At 43.3% G+C, this 24,289-nt stretch overlaps 1 protein-coding gene across 5 annotated transcripts in view; it reads left to right on the forward strand.

Moving 5' to 3' along the window:
• ZNF462 (zinc finger protein 462) overlaps window positions 1–24,289 on the forward strand; it is an 87,641-nt gene that overhangs the window by 26,337 nt on the left and 37,015 nt on the right. For 4 of the 5 annotated variants that reach the window (XR_013777309.1, XM_079331685.1, XM_079331688.1 and 1 more), the window contains exons 2-5: window positions 12,573–12,820; window positions 13,539–19,051; window positions 19,933–20,097; window positions 21,692–21,966. Coding sequence is in view for 4 of the 5 variants with exons in the window: in XM_079331685.1 (XP_079187811.1) it covers window positions 12,604–12,820; window positions 13,539–19,051; window positions 19,933–20,097; window positions 21,692–21,966 (6,170 nt within the window). In the remaining variant the exon portion in view is untranslated. The remainder of the gene's footprint in view (window positions 1–12,572; window positions 12,821–13,538; window positions 19,052–19,932; window positions 20,098–21,691; window positions 21,967–24,289) is intronic. The other variant, XM_079331687.1, reaches the window with a different exon arrangement.

Genomic DNA, 24,289 nt, shown 5'->3' on the forward strand with positions numbered 1-24,289 from the left:
CACAGGAAGGTAGTGTGGCCTCACAGGGAAAGGCTGGAGTCTAGAAAGCCATTTGTGCTGCTGGCTGTGCCATAGACCAGCTGTGTGACCTGGAGCCAGGCTGCTTCACTTCTTTGTGGTTCTCCACTACAAGGTAAAGGAAGAAGGTTTTTTTGTGGTGCAGACTCAGACAACTTCCTTTTCACATAGAGCCCACCAACAAGTGAGGCCTGAACTTCATGAGTCAAATAAATAGGTTGTGACTGGATGGAATAGACTGTCAGTATTGCTGCCTGAAATACTTACATGTGCCTGTTTGTTTCTTACATGCAACTTAAAATCATGAGCCTTCAGATTTCATTTTGAATTTGCAGCCATTTGAAACCAGGGGGCACTTCAGTCTTTTCTCTCTCTAAGAGCAAGTCACTTCTGCTGACTTTAATGACTCGTCTGTGGTAAATGAATGGAAACCTGAAACATATGATTTTGTCTTTTGTCATGCTCCAGTGTTCCATAAACAGCAGAAGGGAAAATGAAATTTGCGTAGAACTGATTGTACACTTCTCCCATAGACACTTTGTCAATGAGGTCATAAATTAATGTGGAACTTTGACTCTGTGTGCATTCCTGCAAACAAGAACCCACGCCTGAATGAATGCTTGTTGCTAGAAATGAATAAAAAAAGCACAAATGCCTTTTATTCAAACGACTTTTAAGAGAGAAAAAAGTCTAGAGTGGACTGCAATCCACGTTATGTTCTTTTTTTTTTTTTTCTTGCATACTGTTCAAGGACATTGGCTAAAAACAACCCCAGTGTCTCAGAATACTCATTGTATGAATTCTGGTGTCATCAGGTTCATGGGTGCCTCTTTTGGGATGAAAGAAACAGGGAGGAGATCCACCTAACTGGCAAGTGGTGCTGCTGAATACTGTCTCAAGAGCTGTTCACTTAGCTGGACTCATAATACAAGGAGAATGTGTTGTATATATATGTGATTGTCCTTGTCTCCTCTCCATTTGTAAATGAAACGACAGCACCCTGTCCCTTTCAACCACCATAAATCTTTTTTTTTTTTTTTTTTTTTAAGAGTAGAGTCTAACATAGGTCTTTGCACTTCAGGTTTTGTTGGTTTTTTTCCTTGCTTGCTTGTTTCCATCTTTATTCCTTTAGTAAGAACAAAATATTCTTTATGTAGTTCTACTTTGAGTTTTAAAAAATTTCCTTGAGCTGGAGGATTCAATGACACTTGATCTACTGAAAATACTTAGATGTAAGTCTTGGAAAGCAGCAGACTGGGAAGGTTTTAAGTGTGTTCCCTTTAAATCAAACATTGATTTTTTTTTTTTTTATTTTTTTTTTTTAATGATTGTGCAATAATCAGTAAAGATAATAGGAATTAGCTACCCATTTGCTTTGGAACTGTGGAATGCAGCATTTTTGTCTTTGCATTATCATAGTGAATTTACTTTGTTGAAATCACTGAAAGCCAGAAAACTGTTCCTTTGCTTTCAGAACATTACTTCTGAATTTTCCAGATTAAAAAGACAAGCTATATTCCATAATTCTGTGTGGATCTCATCAGGCTGAAAGTTCTGTTTGGTTTACAAATGGATTTTAAACCACCACAGGGCTTCAATCTTCTGGGTTTCTTTTTGCATATTTTAAACATTTTTTTTCCCGTCTTTCTTCGCTTAAAAATATCTTACCCACTCCTATCCACTCTTGCATGCAGAGTAAATGTCAAGGTTTGCCCAGCCATGGAGTTATTTAGACATAGGCATTGCAGCTCCTAACAGTCTTTTTGGGTCCCAAAGCATGTTGTCAGAAACAGAATACCTTTTCTGAAGAGCCACTGTCCCACCAATTTTTGATAATGTAACTACATTTGCAAAAAAATATGGGTTTTTCTGAGGACAGGTCTTATTAGAAGACAATTTATTGGCCACTTATTTAATGCATCTCCTGAGACTTGTCTTTATTGCTTCTTATTATACACAAAACCAAAATCCTGACAAAGCCTGAGTTGCCATTGTGCTGCTTTTTCTTGTGGTTTTAAGGACATTTTGTTTTTCCCTAATTGGAGAAGGCTCAGATTTTTACTAGGGATACATGGAAGTGCTTTTTAAAAAGTTCCTGCACCTTGAATTTCCCCAAAAATTCTCCTCTTTTAGCCCAGTAAAACTGAAAATCTCTTTCAGTCTCCTCTTGTCAGTCACAAAAATCGAGTATTTGGGTACAGATTCCAGGTTACTTAGTTGTTGGGTGGTTTTGTTTTTTATTTGTTTGTTGTTGTTGTTGTTGTTGTTTTAATCAAGACATACTTTTTACCATGATAAACTAGTCTTGAACTGAACTTCCCTTGTCACATTGGGGGTTATATTTGTAGTTTGGCAAATGTTTACATATTCTGAAGTTTTTGTTTCACTTTCTTTTATCAGGTGTCATCCTGTATCTTTAAGGCCAAGTGAGAATGCTTCTTCAAAACCAACTTATGACAATGGGGACTGATTATTTTGTTCTAAAATTTGATTTTGTTACCGTCCTAGATAAATTTAAAGCTTGAAGGATGCAGAATTTTAAACCATTAAATGCAAAGCATCTGCAACAGTTGAAAAAAAAAATAAGGTGGTGTGTAATGGACTTGCAGAAGAGAAAAAACTCTAAAGAGCTCTGTAATGTCCATATATTAGCAAGGTATGTAGCTTTTGAAGGATGCAGTTGCTTATAAACTAAGCCCTTATTACAAAGAAAGTCTTAGTTATTTTTTATTCTTTGTGATCCATTTCCTGTTTGAATATTTCTTAGAAGGAAGAAAAAGAAATTGGATGTCAGTGGCTGACCCTCAAACAGTTTATTTAAAGCAAAAAGGATTAAACTAGGACAGAAGAACTTCATTAGGAACTTCAATCTCTTACCATTTCTGATGCTACTGAGTTCTAATACTAGATTTCTCCTTGATTTGAATGCATCCATAGTAGTCAGGGGCATGAGATGGTTATTAGTGGAAATACATAAAATAAGGTCCAGAAGAGGTTAGTTGTGTCTTTTTTTTTTTTTCCTTTTTGTGTGGGAGATTGTTCTTAATTATTACCTGCATAACAAAGTATATTTTTTTTACAGACAGGGACTAACAGTTTTTTCCTGGTTTTAATGTAATAGCTTCTAATTCCTCTTTAATTAAAACACTCTCTGACTGGAGAACTTTCATTAGCCTGCTCGATTCACAAATGCTGTGATCCATAATTGCAGGATCACTCAGAATTCCCTTTTCCTGCATCCTGAAGTGCACTGTACATGCTCCACTTGGTTTTTTCTAGAGCCTGTCTGCTGTCTATATATCACATTAATGATTATGATTATGAGCCAGAGTGCTATCTTAAGTATTTTGCACTCAAGCTTTTTATTATTATATCAACTGCAAAAATTTGATTTCTGGAAGGAGTGAGTGAAAATGGGGACTGAAGGGCAGAGCAAAAGGAGCAAGGTGCTCATTTGGACCCAGGATATTGCACTCATCTCAACATGCAATCCAAAGGACTCTATCTACATCTGAAGCTTTTTGGGGCAAAGTATTTTGGGCAATGTGTTAGTAGTAACTTGTTCCTCCTTTTCTGCAGGCAGAACCAGCATCTTGCTGCCACCTCCACAAAACAGAGAACCTTCACTTGTCCAGGTGGAAAAGAACTCTTGGGAGGGGTTGGCAGGGAGAAAGGTGTTAGTCTAATGGCAATCACTGGTCTGAGATCTGTCAAGTGCTGGAAAAGTGTAAATTCTTTTACCTGGGGCAGAGATGCTGGCTGCCATACTGTGTGTGAATCGGTGGGCAAATAAAACTGTGTGTTCTGCCTGGTATTATAAATGGGTCAGTGATGGATTTGTATTACCTGAGGAAATGAACTGGCAGACAGAGAAGCTTCTGCTTGCTGCTCTGCAAATGTCAAATATAGCAGAAAGCTTGGGGGAAGAGGAGGGATAACTGGAGACAAAGGCAGTGTTAAAATAGCCAGAGTGTCAGCCCCTCAAACATGTGCTTCTGAGGGGTAGGCTGGGAGAGCTGAACAATCTTTAGACATTGTTAATCAGCATTTTCTTACCCTCCAGCAGGGTTTCAGCAGTCGATCTTGTTTTATAATTGAAGTCATGCATGAGGTGGGTTTGGGATTGCATGAGATAGTGTATGGAGTATGACTTCGGGTGCTTTGGTTTTATGGGGTTAAAAACCACTCCTTTGAATGTGCTTTTCCATCCTCTTCACGTGCTCTCTTGTACTTATCAAGTACCTCTGGAGCATGTAAGATCTCTGGATGGACTGAGGAAGAGCTCTCCTTACTCCCCAGGGTCCTTGGGAAGCTGAGCTCTTATAGGTGATGAAAGACAGGGCAGAGGGCTATGGATCACTTGGATCTAATCCAGGCAATGTTCCTTTGGTTCCCAATTGCCCTATGAACATGTCTTAGTGAGTATTGAGTGACCAAACAGGGTAATGGGGTGCCAGATTAAGGAAGTGATCTCTGGCTGGTAGATCACTCCTCTCACCAGCCAAGTTCAATCTCTGTCACCACAGCTACATCAGGTCCAGTTCAGTTTCTGCACTTAAGAGGAGGAACATGAGTCCAGAAAAGCAAGTTTTCACATACATTTTCAAGCTAGTGATATTCTGGCTTTTTTTGGCATCACATTTTTTTAGTAGGAGGCTCAAAGCAGAGCTTCACCTTTTGCATTTGAGGTTTCTGAGTGCTAGTGACTTGATTTTCACCTCTGAGTCTCCACTCAGAGTGCCTGCATGTGTTTTAAACCAGCTGTGTTGGCTGGTCTAATCTCAGATCTCTTAAGATTAAAATTCTGTGGCCCCTAAAATAATCCAGCAGTTTCTGTGTTCCCATGGTTTAGCTCTGTCACCGGTTTATAAAGCTGTATTTAGCCTCTGTAAAAATACCGTGCTTCCTGCAGACTGAGATTTGGTCCTTTTTAAAGGGTGAGCTCACAGCTCACTAGCCACAGCACAGACAGTGACCATGGAGTGGAGCATGGAGCATGGTGAATGGCAAGATTGCTTCTAAAGGCACTGGAGGGTGTTTTAAGAGCAGATGGCTATCAGGAGATAATCTCTCCTCCCTTTAGACACAACTTTGTGACTGTTTTCTCAGTCCATGGTCCAGCAGGGTATGTGGTGGGGTTTGTTGTATCAGATTTGCCACTGGCAGGACCCACTTTTAAACAGCTATGACTTTTCTTGGCAGGGAAGAGATCTTTGGTTGTGCCAAGCTGAGAAGCCTGCTCCTCCCTTGCTCCTTCCAGGGTGAGGCTGGTAATGCATCCTTTGTGTAAAAGCTCCTGGAACGTATTTGCAATGCATGAGAAGGAATTAGGTTGTTTCTGGAGTACCCGGGCACGGTGCTGCCGTGTTCTTCAGCACCACCTACTGACATCTTCCTCTCTCACTCAACTCAACATACACCGGTGTTTGCACCTTTTTCTTAATTCACAGCTACAGCATTACTCGAGGTAATTAACAATACTCTCTTGGCTGGAAATTAGAAACCCCAGACCTCAGTGCATTCAGTTCCATTGTGCCATATGGGGAGCACTAATGAGCAGGGTACAAAAGCCAAGCTGCTTGGCTCTGGTGTCTGCTTTCCTCAGCTGGGCCAGCCCACTTGCCCCTTGAACACGTGTGTCTGTGGAGAAGAGCATTGAGGGGCTGTGTTTTGTCAGGGAGGTGAATGACTTGGCTCGTGTTCTGTGAGTACAGGAACCAAGTGGTAAAACCATATTTCTAGCCTAATTTTTTTTTGCCCCATGCTGTTTCACCTCCCTCTTACACTAGTTTTGTGCAGCAAATTAAGTATCATAGTTAATAAGGGAGAAAGTCCTACTCTGACCATCCAGTTGTTCATATTTTCTCATATACATATTTAGCGTCTCTGAATTCTGTTGGGATTAATAACTTGCCTTGAAAATAACTCAGAAGATCAGAAGAACCCATCCTGGCCTTGCTTAGAGCAAGAGCATTTAATGTTTGAGAGCCTTTCTCATCAGGGAAGTTCTTTATCCTCAGACTCTGTTGCCTATGCTGTGTATCATGTATTGCCTCACAGCTAACCCAAAGGAAAGAGGGACAAAAAAAAAGCCAGAACTGCAATTTGTATGACAGCCTAAGTTTGTATTTTATTAAGATTGTGGCATTTTATTTGCAATCTGCTTTTATTTGAAAAGTTTGAAGTTTGAAAGTATCCTTCAGGCATTTGGATGGGCTCTTAATGTATCTTCTTTAAACAGAACAGATATATATGTAGACCCCAGAACAGAAAGAAAGAGAAGAAAGATTATTTGTGAGAAAAGAAGGAGTCATCAGCACTTAGGTAGCTTGAATCAGTAAAGTCTCAGTAAAAGCAGACAGATAGGTACTACTATCTCTGATTTTCTTTTCACACCATCTTTTGAAACCCATGGTGTGCCTTTGTTCTCCTATGGTCTTACTGTGAGATGCCTAATAGGTATTAATATTCAATAACAGCATTTTTCTGGGGTTATGGATTTTTTTTTTATTTGTTTTGCTTTTTTTTCTACCCCATTTTTTGAGAAGTCATAGTCCTGGGGAACCAGTTGAGTTGATACCACTGTATCCATCATTTGGACCCATTCATCTCATTCATGTGAAAGGTTCTGGGAATCCTTGTTTTCTTGAACTGGAAAAAAAACCCAAAACAAACAACAACAACAAAAAAAAAACCACCAAAAAGAACAACAATAAAAGCATACATGCTTCTGGCAGCAATGAGAATAATCTCTTCCATGAGCTTTAAGAATAATGTGGCTTGTATTTTTTTTTTTTAATGTAGAAGATTCTGCAAGCTGTGATAGATTTAGTGGGTGTTTGGTATGTTAAATGCCTGTATTCAGGAACACAAATAAATGTATGGGGATCAGCAAAGTTGGTCAACCTATTTTCCATGACAGGAAGATTTTTGAAAAATTTGAAAGATAATGTATAAAGAAGGTGTAGAAGACCTCCTTTTGTGGAATCAGATCTGAAACCCACTTCAGGTTCAAACACTTTCAGGTGGCTAGATAAGGACATGTAGGGAAGAAAATGAGTTTGTGTCTTCTCAATTCAGATTGTTTTTACTATTAATTTGTAATGAATATCCAATAGTAAGGTTCTTCCTGAAAATATCTTATATTTTGATACACATTTCCATATAAATAAAGGGAAATTTTTACTGGAAGAATGGAATTACAGGCATCAGCTAATGTATCTCTTATGTCCTTAATTGTTGAGTTTCAGAATGGAACAAACAAAGCAAAACTGGATGCATGGAGATGTTGATAATTAGAGCTCTGACAGATGATAGTTTTATCATTAATTCCTTTACAAGAAAATAAGAACCACAAAATATATATATTGTAGAGCTGTAACCCAATCCATGGATTTCTATCAAAACCCAGGCATCAAATTAAAAAGAAAAAAAAACAAACAATGAAAAAGAAATGGTGTTTCAGTTTAGTTTATGCTGTTACCAGCTCAGGAAATAGCTCCAAAGACAGTCCTCAGAGGACCAAGAACTCCAATAGCTTGACTGGAATTTGGTAGTTTAAAAGGACCCACGAGTTGAATAAGTTTACCTGACTGTAGTTGAGAGTTGAATTTATTCTCTGAATTCTTAATTAATTATGGGGTTTCCTTTCATAAATGAAAGATGAGGCTGGCTTCCTCCAGTTGGAATAGCCTTCAGGTTTCCCGTTTCTCAATTGTGTAAGTTTTTGCATTACTCCTATGAATTTATTTGTTTAGCCCGTATTTTTGCCTCTGTGATCTCACATTATAAAAAGTGTTTAAGAAGAAAGAATCAAGCAACAAAAAGCCCAAAACCCCAAATCCAAAGATCAGAGCAGCAGCTCTGCTACGTGGGCTGAACCTGGCCAGGAGTCCAGGCAGCAGGGCTGGAAGGTCCCCAGCACAGCTGTAGGCACTGGTATAAAACCCAGGCTTCTCTAGCAGGGAAAAATGCCTGAGGCGTTACTCATGGGAATTTCAAAAACTTGACTTATCTGTAATTACATGCTGGCAAATTTCCGTGGCATTTGGTAGTTAATTTCTGGAAGGGTGGGGAAGACTGGAAAAACCTCGAGGACCATGTAGTCCAACCATTAGCCAGCACTTCTCATGTTCACCCACTAAACCGTGCCCCCAAGGTACACATTCACACATCTAAATACCGCCAGGGAGGGTGACAACCACTTCCCTGGTCCATGCTTGGGAAAAGAAATTTTCTCTTCTGCTCCACCTTTGCACTGAGTAAAATGAAAGCTGTGAGTGTAACCTGCAGTTGTGTGAGGTGGGGATGAAGACGCCTCTGATCATCTGAGCAGAGGAAGGGCTGGAGAGCCGGAGATGCCTTTGCTTCACATGCAGTGTTACTAATGCTGAGCTGGAAGCTCTCACAGAGTGTTGTGTGGTCTGACTGCCCCTTTTAGTTGTGGTTGTGCATGTGCATATTCTTGTAGAAGCTCTGCTGACTCCATCTCAAAATATAACGGATGGGTAGTCAAACCACAGAAGCTCAATTTTGAGGTCAGTGCCTTGGGCTTCACAATTAATTTTGTATTTTGAAGCTTTAAAACCAAACTTAAACATAATGATTTGTACTACTTTGGCTGCTGCCAAATTCTGTAATTACTGTTGTTCAACAAGCACAATTATTTTTTGTTTTGGATTTTTTAAAACCTCAAAATCTAATGCAACTGTGTCTCAGATGTTCTCAGGCATTTATGAGTGTGGAGAAGGATGCTGCAGATGATCTGAGACCATCTTGTGTCTTTAAAACAGTGGCTTTATGAATCTCTATTGCCAATGTTTTGAAATCTTTTTGCTCGTAAGAAAAATGACAATACCGCTGTATTTAAGCACTAAGGCCATGTATTTAAGAAGAGGTTGTAAATGCAAATTAGCCAGACAATGGCATTTTAATAATGTTTTGTGAGGTTAGCATTGAATTAGTAAGGTTATTTTAGAAGTCACATATTATTTATTAGGCAATGTGGTCTCAAGAGATTCTTTGTGAATATGTTCGAGGGCTTCTGGGATTTAGATTCATTTAATGGTGGTTTTGTTTGGTTGCTTCAGGTTTTTCTTCCCACACTTCTGCTGCTGAGTTACTAGATTTGGTAATTCCTGTTTTACTCCACCTAAATTTCCTTAACATTATATGTTAAGGGTTATGGAACGCCTTAGCTTAGCTAACCATGATGGAGATGTGTGAACCTTGCTTTGTCTCCTTGGCTTTGAGATGTACCTTGCCAATATATTTATTAACACCAGCACTTGAAAATGCTCTTTGTTGGTTGGTGGATCTCTCCCGGTGTCCATGTGGACATAAAAACAAGAAAGATGCACATTGTGCTACAGTTCCTTTTGATACAAGAGCTCAGACTAGCAGCACGTGTTTTCTGCCCTTGCACAATGGCGAGATTTTAGAGAAGGACGTGGAAATGGTAGAGCAGAATCCCTTACAGAATGCTTCCTCCTGCTCTCAGCAGATGATGCGTGGTGAAAACATCACACTGAAGTCCACTCAGCATGTAAGCAAGGAAGATTAACCTTTTCTTGGACTTGGTGCTGCCTTTGTGATGCAGACCCTGCTGACATTCAAGCTGGAACCCGTTAGAGAGTCTCTGTCAGTTCTGTAATCGGCAGCTATTAATGATAACTCTCACCACAACGCTTGGTTTAAGCTTGTGTGGACAACAAGGAGCATCCTTAAGGATGCATTCTCCAAGCAACAGGTGTGCTGGAGATGAATGAAGATGGTGGTGGTTTTCACCTCTTGGAGCTGCCAGAATTGTCTTTTTTTTCCCCTCACATCCTCAGCGTTGGTGTGTCTTCTAGTTTTCTATTTCGCAAGCCTGAAGTTTTCCAAAAGAGACAGAGCTGAGACCGTTTCGCGGTGATGTTTCTAAAGGGTCCGAAGTTTCCGGGGGGCTGAGGAGGGGGAGGGCTGAGGGGGGCAAGAGTGAGATTTTTGTGTGCGCGCGTTGTTTCTCATCTCATCCACACAATGGAGCTTTCAGAGAACCTCTCTTAAAAGGCATAGCTACAGCCTTTGTGTGAAGGGTGTGTCCGCTGGCAGGGTTTGCTGATGCAGACGGGCTGGGCGGTGATTAACAAAGGTCATTAGACTTTGGAATCTGGCAGGGGAGTGGGGTGGTGTCTCTTCTGCGCCAAGCAGGAGAGCTCCCCAGAGACAGAGCCGGCTGGAGGCTTCCCCCTGCTGTCCCCCCTCATCCCCCGCTCCGCCTCCTCCTCCTCCTCCTCCTCCTGGGAGGCTTAGCTGCGTGTCGCCTCTGCCTGTAGGACAGCTTGGACCAGTGTCCTGATGCTGTGAACGCAGCGTGTGTGGAGACAACCGCCACATTTTGTCACCCATGGGACACGGGAACCCAACCCTGAGGAGATGGTTTGGGGAAAGCCAAGCCTTGTGCAGAAAGAAGAGAAGGTGCAGCTTTGAGGAGGGCGCAGCGGGAGAGCAGCTACACGATTTGGAGGGCAAGCCATGCAGGAGAAAAGGGAGATGTGATTCTGGGGAAATGGAGATTTTTAAAAGCATCAGCTAAGAAGGAGGAGTTAAAAAAGGGAGGAAAAAAAAAAAAAAAGAAAAAAAAAAAAAAAGAAGGAAGAAGAAAAGGCTGGTGTGCTTGAGCTGAAGCTAAGTGAGGCCATGTTGTGCACAGGCGAGAAGCTCTGAGGCTCTGAGTGCAGGAGTTGTCTGAGCTAAAATGGCTGCTCCCAAAGCTCAGAGGACTAGGGCAGCTTAGTGAGTCTTAAAGCTTCAGTGACGCAGGGGCTCATATCTCTTGAAAGTGTGATAAACACATTCAGTGGAGCTGTGGCTTGTTTGGCTGAGATGAAAGGACTAAGCTTGGGGGGATGGGTAGTGAAAACTGGATGATCTGCTTTTCTGTGAAGTGCTCTAAATGCAGGAGTCGTCTGCTCCATGGAAAAATTTGTTTTCAGGTCTAATGGACTGTGCCAAAGGAGACGTGGGGTGGGGCTTCACTCACTGCTGTAATTTGATCCAGAGCAGATAGCAACCCTCTTCCACACAATTTGGTCTGGTGCTTGCACATAAAAGCTTGAGTATCTCGATTATTGTAACTTTGTTAGCTGAAAAGAAGCTGGTGCAGCGTTCATTTTCTTTATTGGTGGTGAGAGGGAGTAGGGGGAGAGAAAGGACAACAGTGCAGCCTGCAAAGTAATGTAGGTAAATATGTGGAGAGCTTCTGTGCTCAGACTGTCCGGAATTTGACTTGCTAGAAGTTTATTTTAGCAGACTATCAGAAGAAGCATTCTTTCATCTAAATTCCTAGTGCAGTACCCTCTCTTGTTTCTGTACGTTAATGTTTTGGAGCTTTCTCCTCACGTTGTAGGTTGCCTCCTTCGTAGTCGACATACAACAAACGCATGGAATTTAAATTGCTGTGGGCTGCTGTTGTGTCTTGAATCTCTGAAATGCTCCGTTTGTCATGCACATGCATGGAAGTTTTAAGAGGCAATTGCTGTATTAGCATAGGAAGATAGCTCTTGTGTCTAGGCACTGCACAGGGTAGGAGGGTCTAAGTTTTTTGTTTGGCTTGTGCTTTGTGTCTCCTGTCCTTCATGGCAGTGCAACCAACCTTCTGTTGCAGGATTAATCGTCGCAACGGAACCACAGTTCTTAGCTGTATCTTGTGTTGCTTTGTACTTGAAGGTATGCAGGGCTGTTGGATACATCCAGGAACTCGTAATGACTCTTGAGTCTTTGTAACTCATGTTGCCATTGTATTTTTCCAGCCTGGGTAGTCCCGTTGCTATCCTTTGCTTCCTCGGCCGTCTCCATCCCCCAGACTGCTAAGGCACAAAGGTCTTGTCCCTAAAATGGACTGAAATGGAACTGTAAACATTTTAGCAAAGAGTGGAGGTGCCCTTAAAAGTTTGGTGAAGGGAGGCAGAGCAAAGTATTCTGCCTTGGTTTTGAGTAACTGCATCGAACCCTGCAGATAGGTCTAGGTTGTCAGTATCAGGACTGATAGGATGCTGTAAGAGAAGACAGATTTATCCCCGTGAAAGCTTTCAATGCGTGGTAGTGAATGAGGCAGGAATTGGCAACTTCCAGCAGGAAGTGTGTGTCTCCTGAAGGCAGAAGCTGCTGTATTCTGATTGGGAATTCCAGTGCATGGCTGTGAGTAACGTGCCATTTCTCTGCACATGGGCTGTGGTCTTTGAATAAGACCGAATTCTGAATAGCAGCCCTATGCGATGGAAAAGCCGAGAGGACAAAGTCCACTGGATCAGTAGTCGCTTGTCAGAGAGTTGGGTGTTCACAGAGTCGAGCCAGCAGCTTGTGAGCTACCAAGATAGGACTTCTTGTGGATCTGAGTAGACAGTTCTTAATAGGGTATGGAAAGGTTGAATTTCACGCTGCTGTGTTTGTGGAATCTCTGCAAATAACTGAGTCATCAAAAGCTTGGTGTTACCTTGGTGCTTCCAGGATTTGTTCCAAAAGCACTGCTGTAAACTCAATCTTTCTTTTTCTTTCCTTCCCCTGTTTTGCAGATTTTTCTAATGTAAAATATCATCCTGAACCATGGAGGTCCTGCAGTGTGATGGCTGCGATTTTCGAGCTCCATCTTATGAAGACCTAAAAGCTCACATTCAGGATGTTCACACTGCTTTTCTGCAGCCAACTGATGTCTCTGAGGAGAGTCCTACCCAGCCAAGGTCTGGTTCCACCAATGCTAGCAACCAGACCGAGGTTGAATTTTCTTCTGTAAAGGATGAATTTGCAATTGCAGATGACATAGGTAAATCTCAACTCCAAGATTGATCTCAGCTCTTACCCCCTATTTTACTTGTCTTATTTCAGTGTGGTTTAGTTTCTGCCTTTATTGTGGTTTAGAAATTTGCATTATCTTTATGGCTATGTCAGCAAAGCAGATATCTATCACCAGCTGTACTGGTTCTGACCATGGTGGGTTTTTTTTTTTTTCGGGGGGGGGGTTGGTGGTTTTTTTTGTTTGTTTGTTTCTTGTTTTGTTTTGTTTTGGTTTTTTTCTTTGTTTTGTTTTGTTTGGTTTTTTTGTTTTTCTTTTTCACCTGCAAATACAAGCATGGAGGACGGTTTTATTTCCCATCTTCTTTTCATGGGGCTCTTCATACTGATTTTTCATTTTCAGCTTTTCCTGATTGTTCTACACTACCACAGACCACCTCAAAATTACAACTTTTGTTAGTTTTCCAACTGAAAATAATTTTATTTTGTCTCTCCAAAAAGGTAATTTTGGAAACTATCCACCCAAAACTATACATCACAGTAATTTATATGTAGAAATTATGCATACTGGTCACTTTTCTGACCATTACCAGGTCTATAGATATTACCATAAGTAAGTGAGGGAATCCTGGAATGGTTGTTGTCAGTTCGGGGTGTGGTTACATTCTTGAGCATACAGGGTAGGTGAAGGAAAAGCCTTTTTTATTTTATTTTATTTATTTACATATACACCTTAATTCTCATTTTAGGGCAAAATGCAACAAGTCAGATGGGGACTGGAAGTTACTATAGCCAGAGCCAGACTTTCTATGGCCAGCATATGGCTCCAAATCCTAAACCAACCAGCAAATTTTTCCAGTGCAAGTTCTGTGTGCGTTACTTCCGTTCCAAAAACCTCCTCATAGAGCACACACGGAAGGTTCATGGAGCACAGGCTGGGGGGAGCTCAGTGGGGCCGCCAGCTTCTAGTTCCCTAAATTACAACATCATGATGCATGAAGGATTTGGTAAAGTTTTCAGTTGCCAGTTCTGCACCTACAAGTCACCCAGGCGTGCAAGGATTATTAAGCACCAGAAAATGTATCACAAAAACAACCTGAAAGAGAGTTCAGCTCCTTCTGCTGCTGCTGTGTCTGAATCAACATCTGCTTCTGTGCCAGTGCAGGAATCCTGCAAGGAGCTGCCAGCAGAGGTGGTGGAGCGGAGCATTTTGGAGTCGATGGTCAAGCCCCTGACCAAGTCTAGGGGCAACTTTTGCTGTGAGTGGTGCAGCTACCAGACACCTCGGAGGGAGCGCTGGTGTGACCACATGATGAAGAAGCACCGCAGCATGGTGAAAATCCTGTCGAGCCTGAGGCAGCAGCAGGATGGAACTAGCACACCTGAGGTGCAGAGTAAGAGTGCCCAGAGTGCCTCTCCAAACTCGAATTACATGTCCATGAGCACAACAGGACGTGAGATGTCGAGTGCTAATGTTTCAAACTTCAGGGGATCTATGGGCAATTCACTTATCAGGCCCAACTCTTCTACATCTTCAAAGTTTTCTTCTGTGTCTTACCCCCAAATGAAACCTAAGTCACCTCACAACTCGGGCATGGTTAATTTGTCTGACAGATCTCGCTATGGAATTGCTGATATGACGAATTCTTCTGCTGACCTGGAAACAAGCAGTATGCTAAATGACTCCAGCTCAGATGAAGAGCTAAATGAAATGGACAGTGAGAATGGCTTAAACTCCATGGATCACCAGACCTCAGGAATGTCTGCAGAGCAGCTGATGGGATCTGATGGCAACAAACTGTTGGAAACAAAGGGAATTCCCTTCAGGAGATACATGAACAGGTTCCAGTGTCCTTTCTGCCCTTTCCTGACGATGCACCGCCGAAGTATTTCCCGCCACATTGAGAACATCCACCTGTCTGGGAAAACAGCTGTGTACAAGTGTGACGAGTGCCCCTTCACCTGCAAGAGCTCTCTGAAGCTGGGTGCCCACAAGCAGTGTCACACAGGAACAACATCTGACTGGGACACCATGAATTCCCAGGCTGAGAGCATTGCCTCATCCCTGAATGACAGCACGGTGTCTTACGAGAGTGGGAATATCAACGGCAGGAAGTCAGCCGGGATGATGGAACCTGTGCAGCCACAGCCGCAGCAGCAGCAGCAACCACAGCAGCAGCAGCAGCAGCAGCAGCAATCACCCCAGCCCCATTCACAGCATCCATACAAGTGCACTTTGTGCAACTATTCCACCACCACTTTAAAGGGCCTCAGAGTTCATCAGCAGCACAAGCATTCCTTCTGCGACAACTTACCAAAATATGATGGGCCACCATCAAACACTCCGCAGGAGAGTGAGGCAGATGCTCATTCCTCTGCCAGCACTGTGAAGAAGAGCCAGACCTCCATCCTTGGGCTCTCATCTAAAAATAACTTTGTTGCAAAAGGCCCTAGGAAAGTCTCAAATGACTTCCCATTAGATCTCTCTCCGGTGAAAAAGAGAACTAGAATTGATGAAATAGCCAGCAACCTGCAGAGCAAGATCAGCCAAAACAAACAGCAGGAGGATGCTGTGATTAACGTAGAGGATGATGAGGAAGAGGAAGAGGACAATGAGGTGGAGATAGAGGTGGAGTTAGACAGAGAGGAAGAGCAAACAGAACCAATGATGGAGGTTTCCAGTTCGTATGCACCCCAGCAAATGTGGGGCAGAGAGGCTAATGATTCCCAGAAGGAGACGAGCTTCAGGAGCATGCAGCATGACTACAATTCCACCAACGGGGCTGAGATTGAGCTCACTTTGTCTGAGGATGAGGAGGACTACTACTCTGCTGTCAGCATGAAGGATCATCAGAGTCCTAATGCCTCTGTTCTGGGTAGCCAGTCCAACATGTATGGCACCGACCAGAACAATGAGAATTCGGAGTTCAGTGACACTGGCAGGCTTTACTATTGCAAACACTGTGATTTCAGCAACAAATCTGCCAGGAGTGTTAGCACCCACTACCAGCGAATGCATCCCTACATTAAATTCAGCTTTAGGTACATCCTGGATCCCAATGACCACAGTGCAGTGTACCGGTGTCTCGAGTGCTACATTGACTACACGAATTTTGAAGACCTGCAGCAGCATTATGGAGAGCATCATCCTGAGGCTATGAATGTACTGAACTTTGATCATTCTGATCTGATCTACCGCTGCCGCTTCTGCTCTTACACAAGCCCCAATGTCAGAAGCCTAATGCCACATTACCAAAGAATGCATCCCACAGTGAAAATTAACAATGCAATGATATTTTCAAGCTATGTTGTCGAGCAACAAGAAGGGCTGAACACAGAGTCTCAGACACTGAGAGAGATCTTGAATTCTGCTCCAAAAACTATGGCAACCTCCACCCCCGTGGCACGTGGGACTGGTGTGCCAGCTGGTTTTAACAAAAGTGCTACCAAGAGTTTCAGTCCTGAATGTGAAAATCAGAAGGAACCTTCAGTCAACACTGTGGTTGTTTATGACTGTGATGTATGTTCATTTGCAAGCCCTAACATGCATTCAGTTTTGGTGCACTACCAGAAGAAGCACCCCGAAGAAAAGGCCTCATATTTCAGAATCCAGAAGACCATGCGTGTGGTCTCTGTTGACAGAGGCTCTGCCCTTGCTCAAATGTCGTTTGAGCTGGGGGCTCCCATCTCCCCAAAACTGTCCAACTTGGCTTCTCAGCCTCCAGCACCCCCACCACCACCCTCGGACCTCTCTACTGAGCTCTACTACTGCAAACACTGCTCCTACAGCAACCGCTCCGTCGTGGGGGTGCTCGTCCACTACCAGAAGAGGCACCCCGAGATCAAGGTCACAGCCAAGTACATCAGGCAGGCCCCGCCGACCGCGGCCATGATGCGGGCGGGGGAGCTGCCCCCTGGCATCCAGAGGCCTCCAGTGTCTATGCAGCAGCTGGGCCGGGGCGGGTCCGAGACCTCGGTGAACCCTCCCGAGAACGAGATGTTCTTCTGCCAGCACTGTGACTACGGGAACCGCACCGTGAAGGGCGTGCTCATCCACTACCAGAAGAAGCACCGTGACTTCAAAGCCAACGCGGATGTGATCAGGCAGCACACGGCCACCATCAGGAGCCTCTGCGACCGCGGCCAGAAGAAATCAGCCGGCAGCCTGCCCGCCCACAGCTCCGGAGCCGAGCGGGACAAGTCCAAGCTGAGAGCGCTCAAGTGCAGGCAGTGCAGCTACACCTCCCCTTACTTTTATGCACTGAGGAAGCATATAAAGAAAGACCACCCGAATCTGAAGGCCACGGTGACATCCATACTGAGGTGGGCATTTCTGGATGGCTTAATAGAAGCTGGTTATCACTGTGAATGGTGCATCTATTCACACACAGAGCCAAGTGGCTTGCTTGTGCATTACCAAAGGAGACATCCCGAGCATTATGTTGATTATACCTACATGGCAACCAAACTCTGGGCAGGTCCCGATCCTTCCCCTCCTGCCCTAGCGATGCCAACGGAGATGAAGACCTATAAATGCAGAGACTGCATTTTTGAAGCGTCTTCTATTTGGGATATTACTAATCACTACCAAGCATTTCACCCTTGGGCCATGAATGGAGATGAGTCTGTGTTGTTAGATATCATTAAGGAGAAAGACACTTCTGAGAAAACCATGCCACAGCCTGATGAAGGTGGGGTCAGGATGGACTCTGAAGACCAGATAGCAACACCACAGATGGATCAGGATCCAGAGTGTGCAGAGGATCCCAGCCTTTCCCATGAAAAAACTGTCCAGCTGGCTTCTGCAAATCCTGCCATCTCTTCCACTCCATACCAGTGTACAGTGTGCCAATCTGAGTACAACAACCTGCACGGCCTCCTGACGCATTATGGCAAGAAGCATCCTGGCATGAAAGTGAAGGCAGCAGATTTTGCTCAGGACATAGACATTAACCCAGGGGCTGTGTACAAGTGCAGGCACTGCCCATACATTAACACACGCATTCATGGCGTCCTCACACACTATCAGAAGCGGCACCCATCCGTGAAAGTCACTGCTGAAGACTTTGTGCATGACGTGGAGCAGTCAACTGACATTGCTCAGAATGATGTGGAAGAGACAAGCAGGATTTTCAAGCAAGGCTATGGTGCTTACCGGTGCAAACTCTGCCCCTACACCCACGGAACCCTTGAGAAGCTGAAAATCCACTATGAGAAGTACCACAATCAACCCGAATTTGATGTTTTTGCCCAGTCACCACCAAAAGTGTCTGCCTCAGTGGAGCCAGACATGGTGACTGAAATCAAGGCCTCCCCAGAAATTGCTGCTGAGGATGTTGGGGAGGTCTCCATGCCAGCGCCTCATTTCTCTAGTTCTCACTTAGTGTCTCACACAGTTTTCCGGTGTCAGCTCTGCAAATATTTCTGCTCCACCCGGAAGGGGATAGCAAGACACTACCGCATCAAACATAACAATGTCCGGGCGCAGCCAGAGGGCAAGAACAACCTCTTCAAGTGTGCTCTGTGCTCCTACACCAACCCCATCCGCAAAGGGCTTGCGGCACACTACCAGAAAAGACATGACATTGATGCTTACTACACTCACTGCCTAGCAGCCTCCAGGACAGTAAGCGACAAACCCAATAAAGTGATCATTCCATCTCCTCCTAAGGATGACACTCCTCAGCTCAGCGAGGAGCTGAGGAGGGCTGTAGAGAAGAAGAAGTGCTCTCTCTGCTCCTTCCAGTCCTTCAGCAAGAAGGGCATCGTGTCCCACTACATGAAGCGTCACCCTGGTGTTTTCCCTAAGAAGCAGCACGCCAGCAAGCTGGGGGGATACTTCACTGCCGTGTATGCTGATGAGCATGAAAAACCAGCTCCAGCCGAGGAGAGGAATGACTTTGAAAAGCCTGAGGTGGAGGCTGAGGCTCAGGAAATTGAGTGGCTTCCTTTCAGGTGCATTAAATGTTTCAAGCTGTCCTTCAGCACAGCGGAGTTGCTGTGCATGCATTACACTGACCACCACAGCAAGGATTTGAAGAGGGACTTTTCCATACTTGGAAGTGGCACCCGCTCTCAGAGCCCTGTCTACCAGTGCAAGCACTGTGATACAAAATTGCATAGCACGGCAGAGCTGACTGCACACTTGAATGGCCACAATGAGGAATTCCAGAAGCGTGCCAAACGTCAGGAGAGGAGGAAGCAGCTTTTGAGCAAGCAGAAATATGCAGATGGTGCTTTTGCAGATTTCAAACAAGAGAGGGTAAGGATTTGTGTGTCTGGTCTCTTTCTCTGCCCCCTGCTCCCCACTAGGGAGCTCACCAATGCCCACTTGCATGTTCTCTTTGACAGCCAAATGACCACAGGCTAATGAATGACTCAGAGTGCCAGTGAGCTCTATAAGCAAATTACACATCCTGCTTTTATTTCCTCATCCATCCACCGCATCTCCCTAGGTTCTGTAGGAAACCTTGTTCCTTCCTACTGTTCCTTCAGTATTTTCTTTATATTCTTTCCTCCCTCCCATGCTTCTGGAGGGCTGTCTGTGTCTGACAGTTGCTTGTTCTTTTGTGGCAAGGCTGCCATGTACTTTGTGTCACAGATTCTCTACAAAATGTCCCACCCCCTTCTTCCATGCCCCTCTGAATAACACATCAGTTTTCTTCTCAACCTTTTCTCTCTCAATCCTTTCTCTTATTGAGCACTCAGGATTAGCATGACATGAATCTGTCTGGTGATAGGAGCTTTTGACCAAGTGTCTCATAAGGAGAGGACCAAATTGTTTCTCCATTTCTTGCCCGCTTACCCCCGTCTTTCTGGTTCAGTTAAAAATAACCCACTTGTGCAGGAAAAGCTTTGCACAGAAGTTGGGGAAGTTGTGCGGTTGTGGAGGAGGAGGCACAGTCTCAGGCCCAACAAAATGGTCTTCTAGAGGACCACTGTTAGCCATAAACTGAATGTTTCTTCTGCATAGGTGTCTTGTCCACTTACTTTGTAGGAATTAATGATCTCAACAGAAATTGAACCTTGCAGTTCTGCAAGACTGGACGTCAGGTATAACATCAGGTCTGAAGCCTGGTCTGTGCTCCTAAAAACAAGGTGACAAAGCCTGCTTCAGTGATTTATGCTTGTGTGCTCAAACAGGCTTTTGGACACTTGGAAGATGTTTCAAAACTGAAGGAGAGGAAGGTGGTTGGCTACAAATGCAAATTTTGTGTGGAAGTCCATCCAACACTTCGAGCCATCTGTAATCACCTCCGCAAGCATGTTCAGTACGGGAATGTCTCTTCTGTGTCGGCCACTGTGAAGGTAAGAATTCCTTAAAGGTGGCTGAAAGGGACTGAAACTACTGGCATTGTGTAAAATAAAGGCCTCATTGATAACCTGTGGTGGGCTCTTGTGAAGTTGAATGGGTTTTGAACTGGCCATTCCGGTTTGGCATGATGTTTTAATCTAATACTAAGTTTCTGAAGTGCATTTGTTTTATTTCAAGATGTTTTAACTTTTTTTCACTCTCGATCCAGGGGCACGAAGACTCTTAAATTCTCATTTCTTCTCAGCCACAAAGGAGTTGATGTCGTTGATGACTAAAAGACTTGGTTTATGAGCGGGAAACTTTCTCTCAGCTACTTTATGGGCCGCGTTTCTGCTTAGTAAAGCTCAAAATGAGTTGTTTGTTTTCTTTTTTTTCTATATGTATATGATTTTTATTTTAGGAAGAGGAAGTGTGCACATACAAATGTGGGAAGCTGCTTGTGTGGCACACCTTTCCACATGGAATTTACACTCTGGCTCCAAACAAAACATTCAGTGGTCGGTTGAGCCTGTGATCCCCTTCAGGTGGTTAGGTGCAGACTTGTTCCTTTCTCCCTGTGGAAAGGGGTGCCTCCTATGACATCTCCAAGGGCAGGTTATGTTCCAAAGTCTGATTTATTAGTAGGGGAAGTAAAAGTGTGCCAAGGCTGTGGGAACTAGCTCTTGTAAGAGGCTCCTGCTGCCTGACTGACAGGCCATTTTTGGTGACATAATCTGCTCTTTGTGATGAAGCTGTGTCCTCCACAGCCTAACTCGCACCACCTAAGAGAGGTTTCATTGCCCTGTCTCTGACCTCTCCTCATCTTCTCACTGGTACTTCTGACAGATTCAGATGCTTCCCTCCTAAGAGTCCTTTCCCTCTTCTCCTCACTTCTCAAGTGATGCTTGTGTAGGGTCAGTGCTTTCTTTTGAGTAAATAAAATCTTGCATCAGGGAACAAGAGCTGAAAGCCATGGCCTAAAGAATGTGCTGCAAATTCCTCTTACAGGGTATTTAAGTAGCTGCACAAATGCATGGCTCTGGTTAGAAATGGGAAAGGAAAGTTACGAATGAGAGTTTAAAAAACAGGCTTTTTTCTCTTTTCTCTGTATTTTTAGAGAGTTCTAGAGTTTTAAACTACCAGCTTGTTTCTTGAGGGTTTGACACTGATGGACAAAGTCTACTGAAGAGTAGACAACTGTATTCGTCAGCAGGGTAGCTACAGTCAGCTAGTGCAAAATAAACTGAAATTAATTTTTCTGTAACTTGCTAATTACCATCTGATCAAGTTTAGAATATTCACACCAAGACCCTTGAAATATAGGTTTCTTGCTTTTTTGCATGATCTGACACAAACTTGACCAAGGAGTGATTTTTTTTTTTTTTCACATGTGCATGTATGTATATAATAGATGTAACTATGTTTTTCCCTCCCAAGAATAGGTCTTTTTTCCTTTTCCAGAAATCCATTGATGTGGAGTTTTTGTAGGGATATATTTAGAGAAATAGTGCAGTGGGAATCCTGGACATTCTGATGAACAGAGGGGAAAGACTGAGGAGCAGAAGGGAGAGAGAATTGATGCCTTTGGGTGGGATATGTGTTTTTTAGCAGGAAGCTGAAGATCCTTCAAACACAACTTTGATGGAGGGTTTTGAGGGAGCCAAAGACCCTGGCATTGTGGAATTTACAGAAGTTGAATATGGAGCATCCCTGGAAGATGAAGCCAGGCCTGGGGGCTACCACTGCAGCCAGTGTGACCGGGTTTTGATGTCTATGCAGGGTCTGCGATCCCATGAGAGGAGTCACTTAGCTCTGGCCATGTTTGCCCGGGAAGACAAGTACAGCTGCCAGTATTGCTCCTTTGTCTCTGCTTTCAGGCACAAGTAAGTGCTTTTATTTTTTTTTTTTAATATATTTTTTGTGTTTCCTAAAGAATCACCAGCTAGCAGTGCTGTTTTGTGGGCTGACATGGAAGAGCTCACTCAACCTTATGTTGAGTCACACTTTTCTCATGGCATTAATGTATTTTCCACACTGCAAAATCCTTGGTCATTATGATTGGCTTCTTGAATTTGTGTTAGCCTTTTTACATGCAGGGGAAAAGCATGCAAGCCAAAAAATAAGGATTATTTCAGTAGGCAAACAGTGCAGCCCACCACTTAGGCACCTCTGTCACATGCACGAGACTTAACAAGCCAAGAACAGAAAAGTTAATCTTCTACATTTAAGAAACTTCTGCTGTGCATAACTATCTTGTTTGTAATTACTACAGCTCTTTGTGGGTTGATTTTTCATTTCTAATGTTAAAACAATGTCATGAATTTACTTTAAATCAGGTTTTTTTTCTCAATTATGGCATGCCATTTCAGTCCACAAGTATTGCAAATTCATACCAGAGTGCTGTGTGAGTGACTCCCTCATCCTGCTTCCTTGTCTGATAAATGGTCATCATTAATAGTCACATTTTTTGTCCTTTGTTTCCCTGAGGTTTGACTTAAGTTTGTTAGTTTTAAAAATTATTTTAATAATAAAACTATATATGCACAGCATTGCAAATTGATGCCACAGATGGAAAGGTCCAGAGGATTGAGCAGCCAGGGGTAGGAGAGGGATTGGGTAAAGGATGTGCACTGCTGGGTGTATCCCCCTCTGCTTTGGCGAGGCTGACAGCGAGGGGAGCCCTGCAGGGCTTGCTGTTTGCCTGGTAAACTTGCTTCAACAATCAGACTTTTGTTGAGTTTGGTGCCTAGTCACTTTGTTTCCTTTTGAGGATAAGTCATGTCCCAGAAGTTGTGAGATGGGTAAATCAAAAAGTGGTGAATGGCAGGGAAGAACTCACTACCTAACTTGGTCTCTGTTGTTGAAGTTGCTTGCTTCTTCTTTTATTTTTGTTTCTGATGCAATTATTCTCCTGGGAGATTAAGTCGGTGAAGAAAACGAAACCAAACCAAGTGTTTAAACAGCCCAATATTCTCCCAAATCTTACCAAAACTTTAAAACCTCCTTTTGGAAGAGTGCAGCTGGCAAACTATGTGGTTGTGAATATAGTTTTAATTATTACTATGTTAAATACCTTATGGTATATACATTTAAAATAGCTTAATATGTATTACATACCTCTTTGGCAATCTGCTTTTATTGTTAAGTAATCTCATTCTCTGGAGGCTATTTAAAATGAGTTTTATTCTATGAAGTAATCACTGCAAGTGTTCAAAGCCTTAATCATTTAGGAGACATTTTCCCCCACTTCTCTAGAAAACCTGTGCATTTTGTCTTGTCCCAAGCTCCAGCCTGGATTTCTACTAAGTTGTAATTGTATGAAGTGGCACTGAGAGGAGATACAAGTTCATTTTCTATTTTTCAGCTGTTATCAGATGTTTGAATACACAGGCTTCAGTGTTAGCTCTCATAAATAGGAATTTTCTGGCTCAGGCTCTCGTCAGTGTGGGACTAAAGATCATGTGGAATCTTGTATAGTGTGACAGGGCTGTAACAACTGCTGTTTGAGCTACATGCTGGTACTACGTAAAAGTGCAGGACAATTTAGGACAAATAAAAAGAACTATGCCTGAAATGCATCTAGAACCAAGGTGAGGGGGGAAGGGTGGATGGCAGTTTTGGCAAATTGCAATTCCTGCAGTGTCCCTGCCCTGTGAGATGACTCAAGTTAAGACCAGATCACAAAGCATAAATGTGTCCAAAGTAGAACCTGTGCTGGAAATATTTACAGCCTGGGCTCAGACTACCTGCCTGCCATCCAGAGACAGGGAATTCATGTCTGTCAGCCACAACGTAGGAACTGCAGAGCTCTGCAGGATTCGCTCAGTTAGAATTAATTTGGTCTTCTGTAGAAAATGTGGGAAATGTTCTTTTTCCTCCTCCAAACTTTACTGAGCTGCTAGGACAAATTGTGTTGAGAGCAGTTTTTGATCACTTCGCAGTATTCAGGCTGTTGGTATTTCCATTTTCCCTGAAGAAAGTAGAGGCTGGTCTTTGCCACACCTTCTTTTCCTGCTGAGCTTCATGTAGAATCTCCTGCACTGCTGCTTCTGAAACTCTGCTGCCTTTTAATCCTAGAACTCATCAACTGTAGCCTGCTGGCACCCTCCCCAGAGCAGGATCTCTAATCTGCTTTTGCTACTATAACCAAAAGAAGGCTTCCTCAGTAAAGCTGGTCAACAAAAAAAAAAAAAAAAAAAAAAAAAA

This window comes from Erithacus rubecula (genome assembly GCF_903797595.1).
Source record: "Erithacus rubecula genome assembly, contig: SUPER_Z_unloc_7, whole genome shotgun sequence".
In the NCBI taxonomy this organism is placed as follows: Eukaryota; Metazoa; Chordata; class Aves; order Passeriformes; family Muscicapidae; genus Erithacus; species Erithacus rubecula.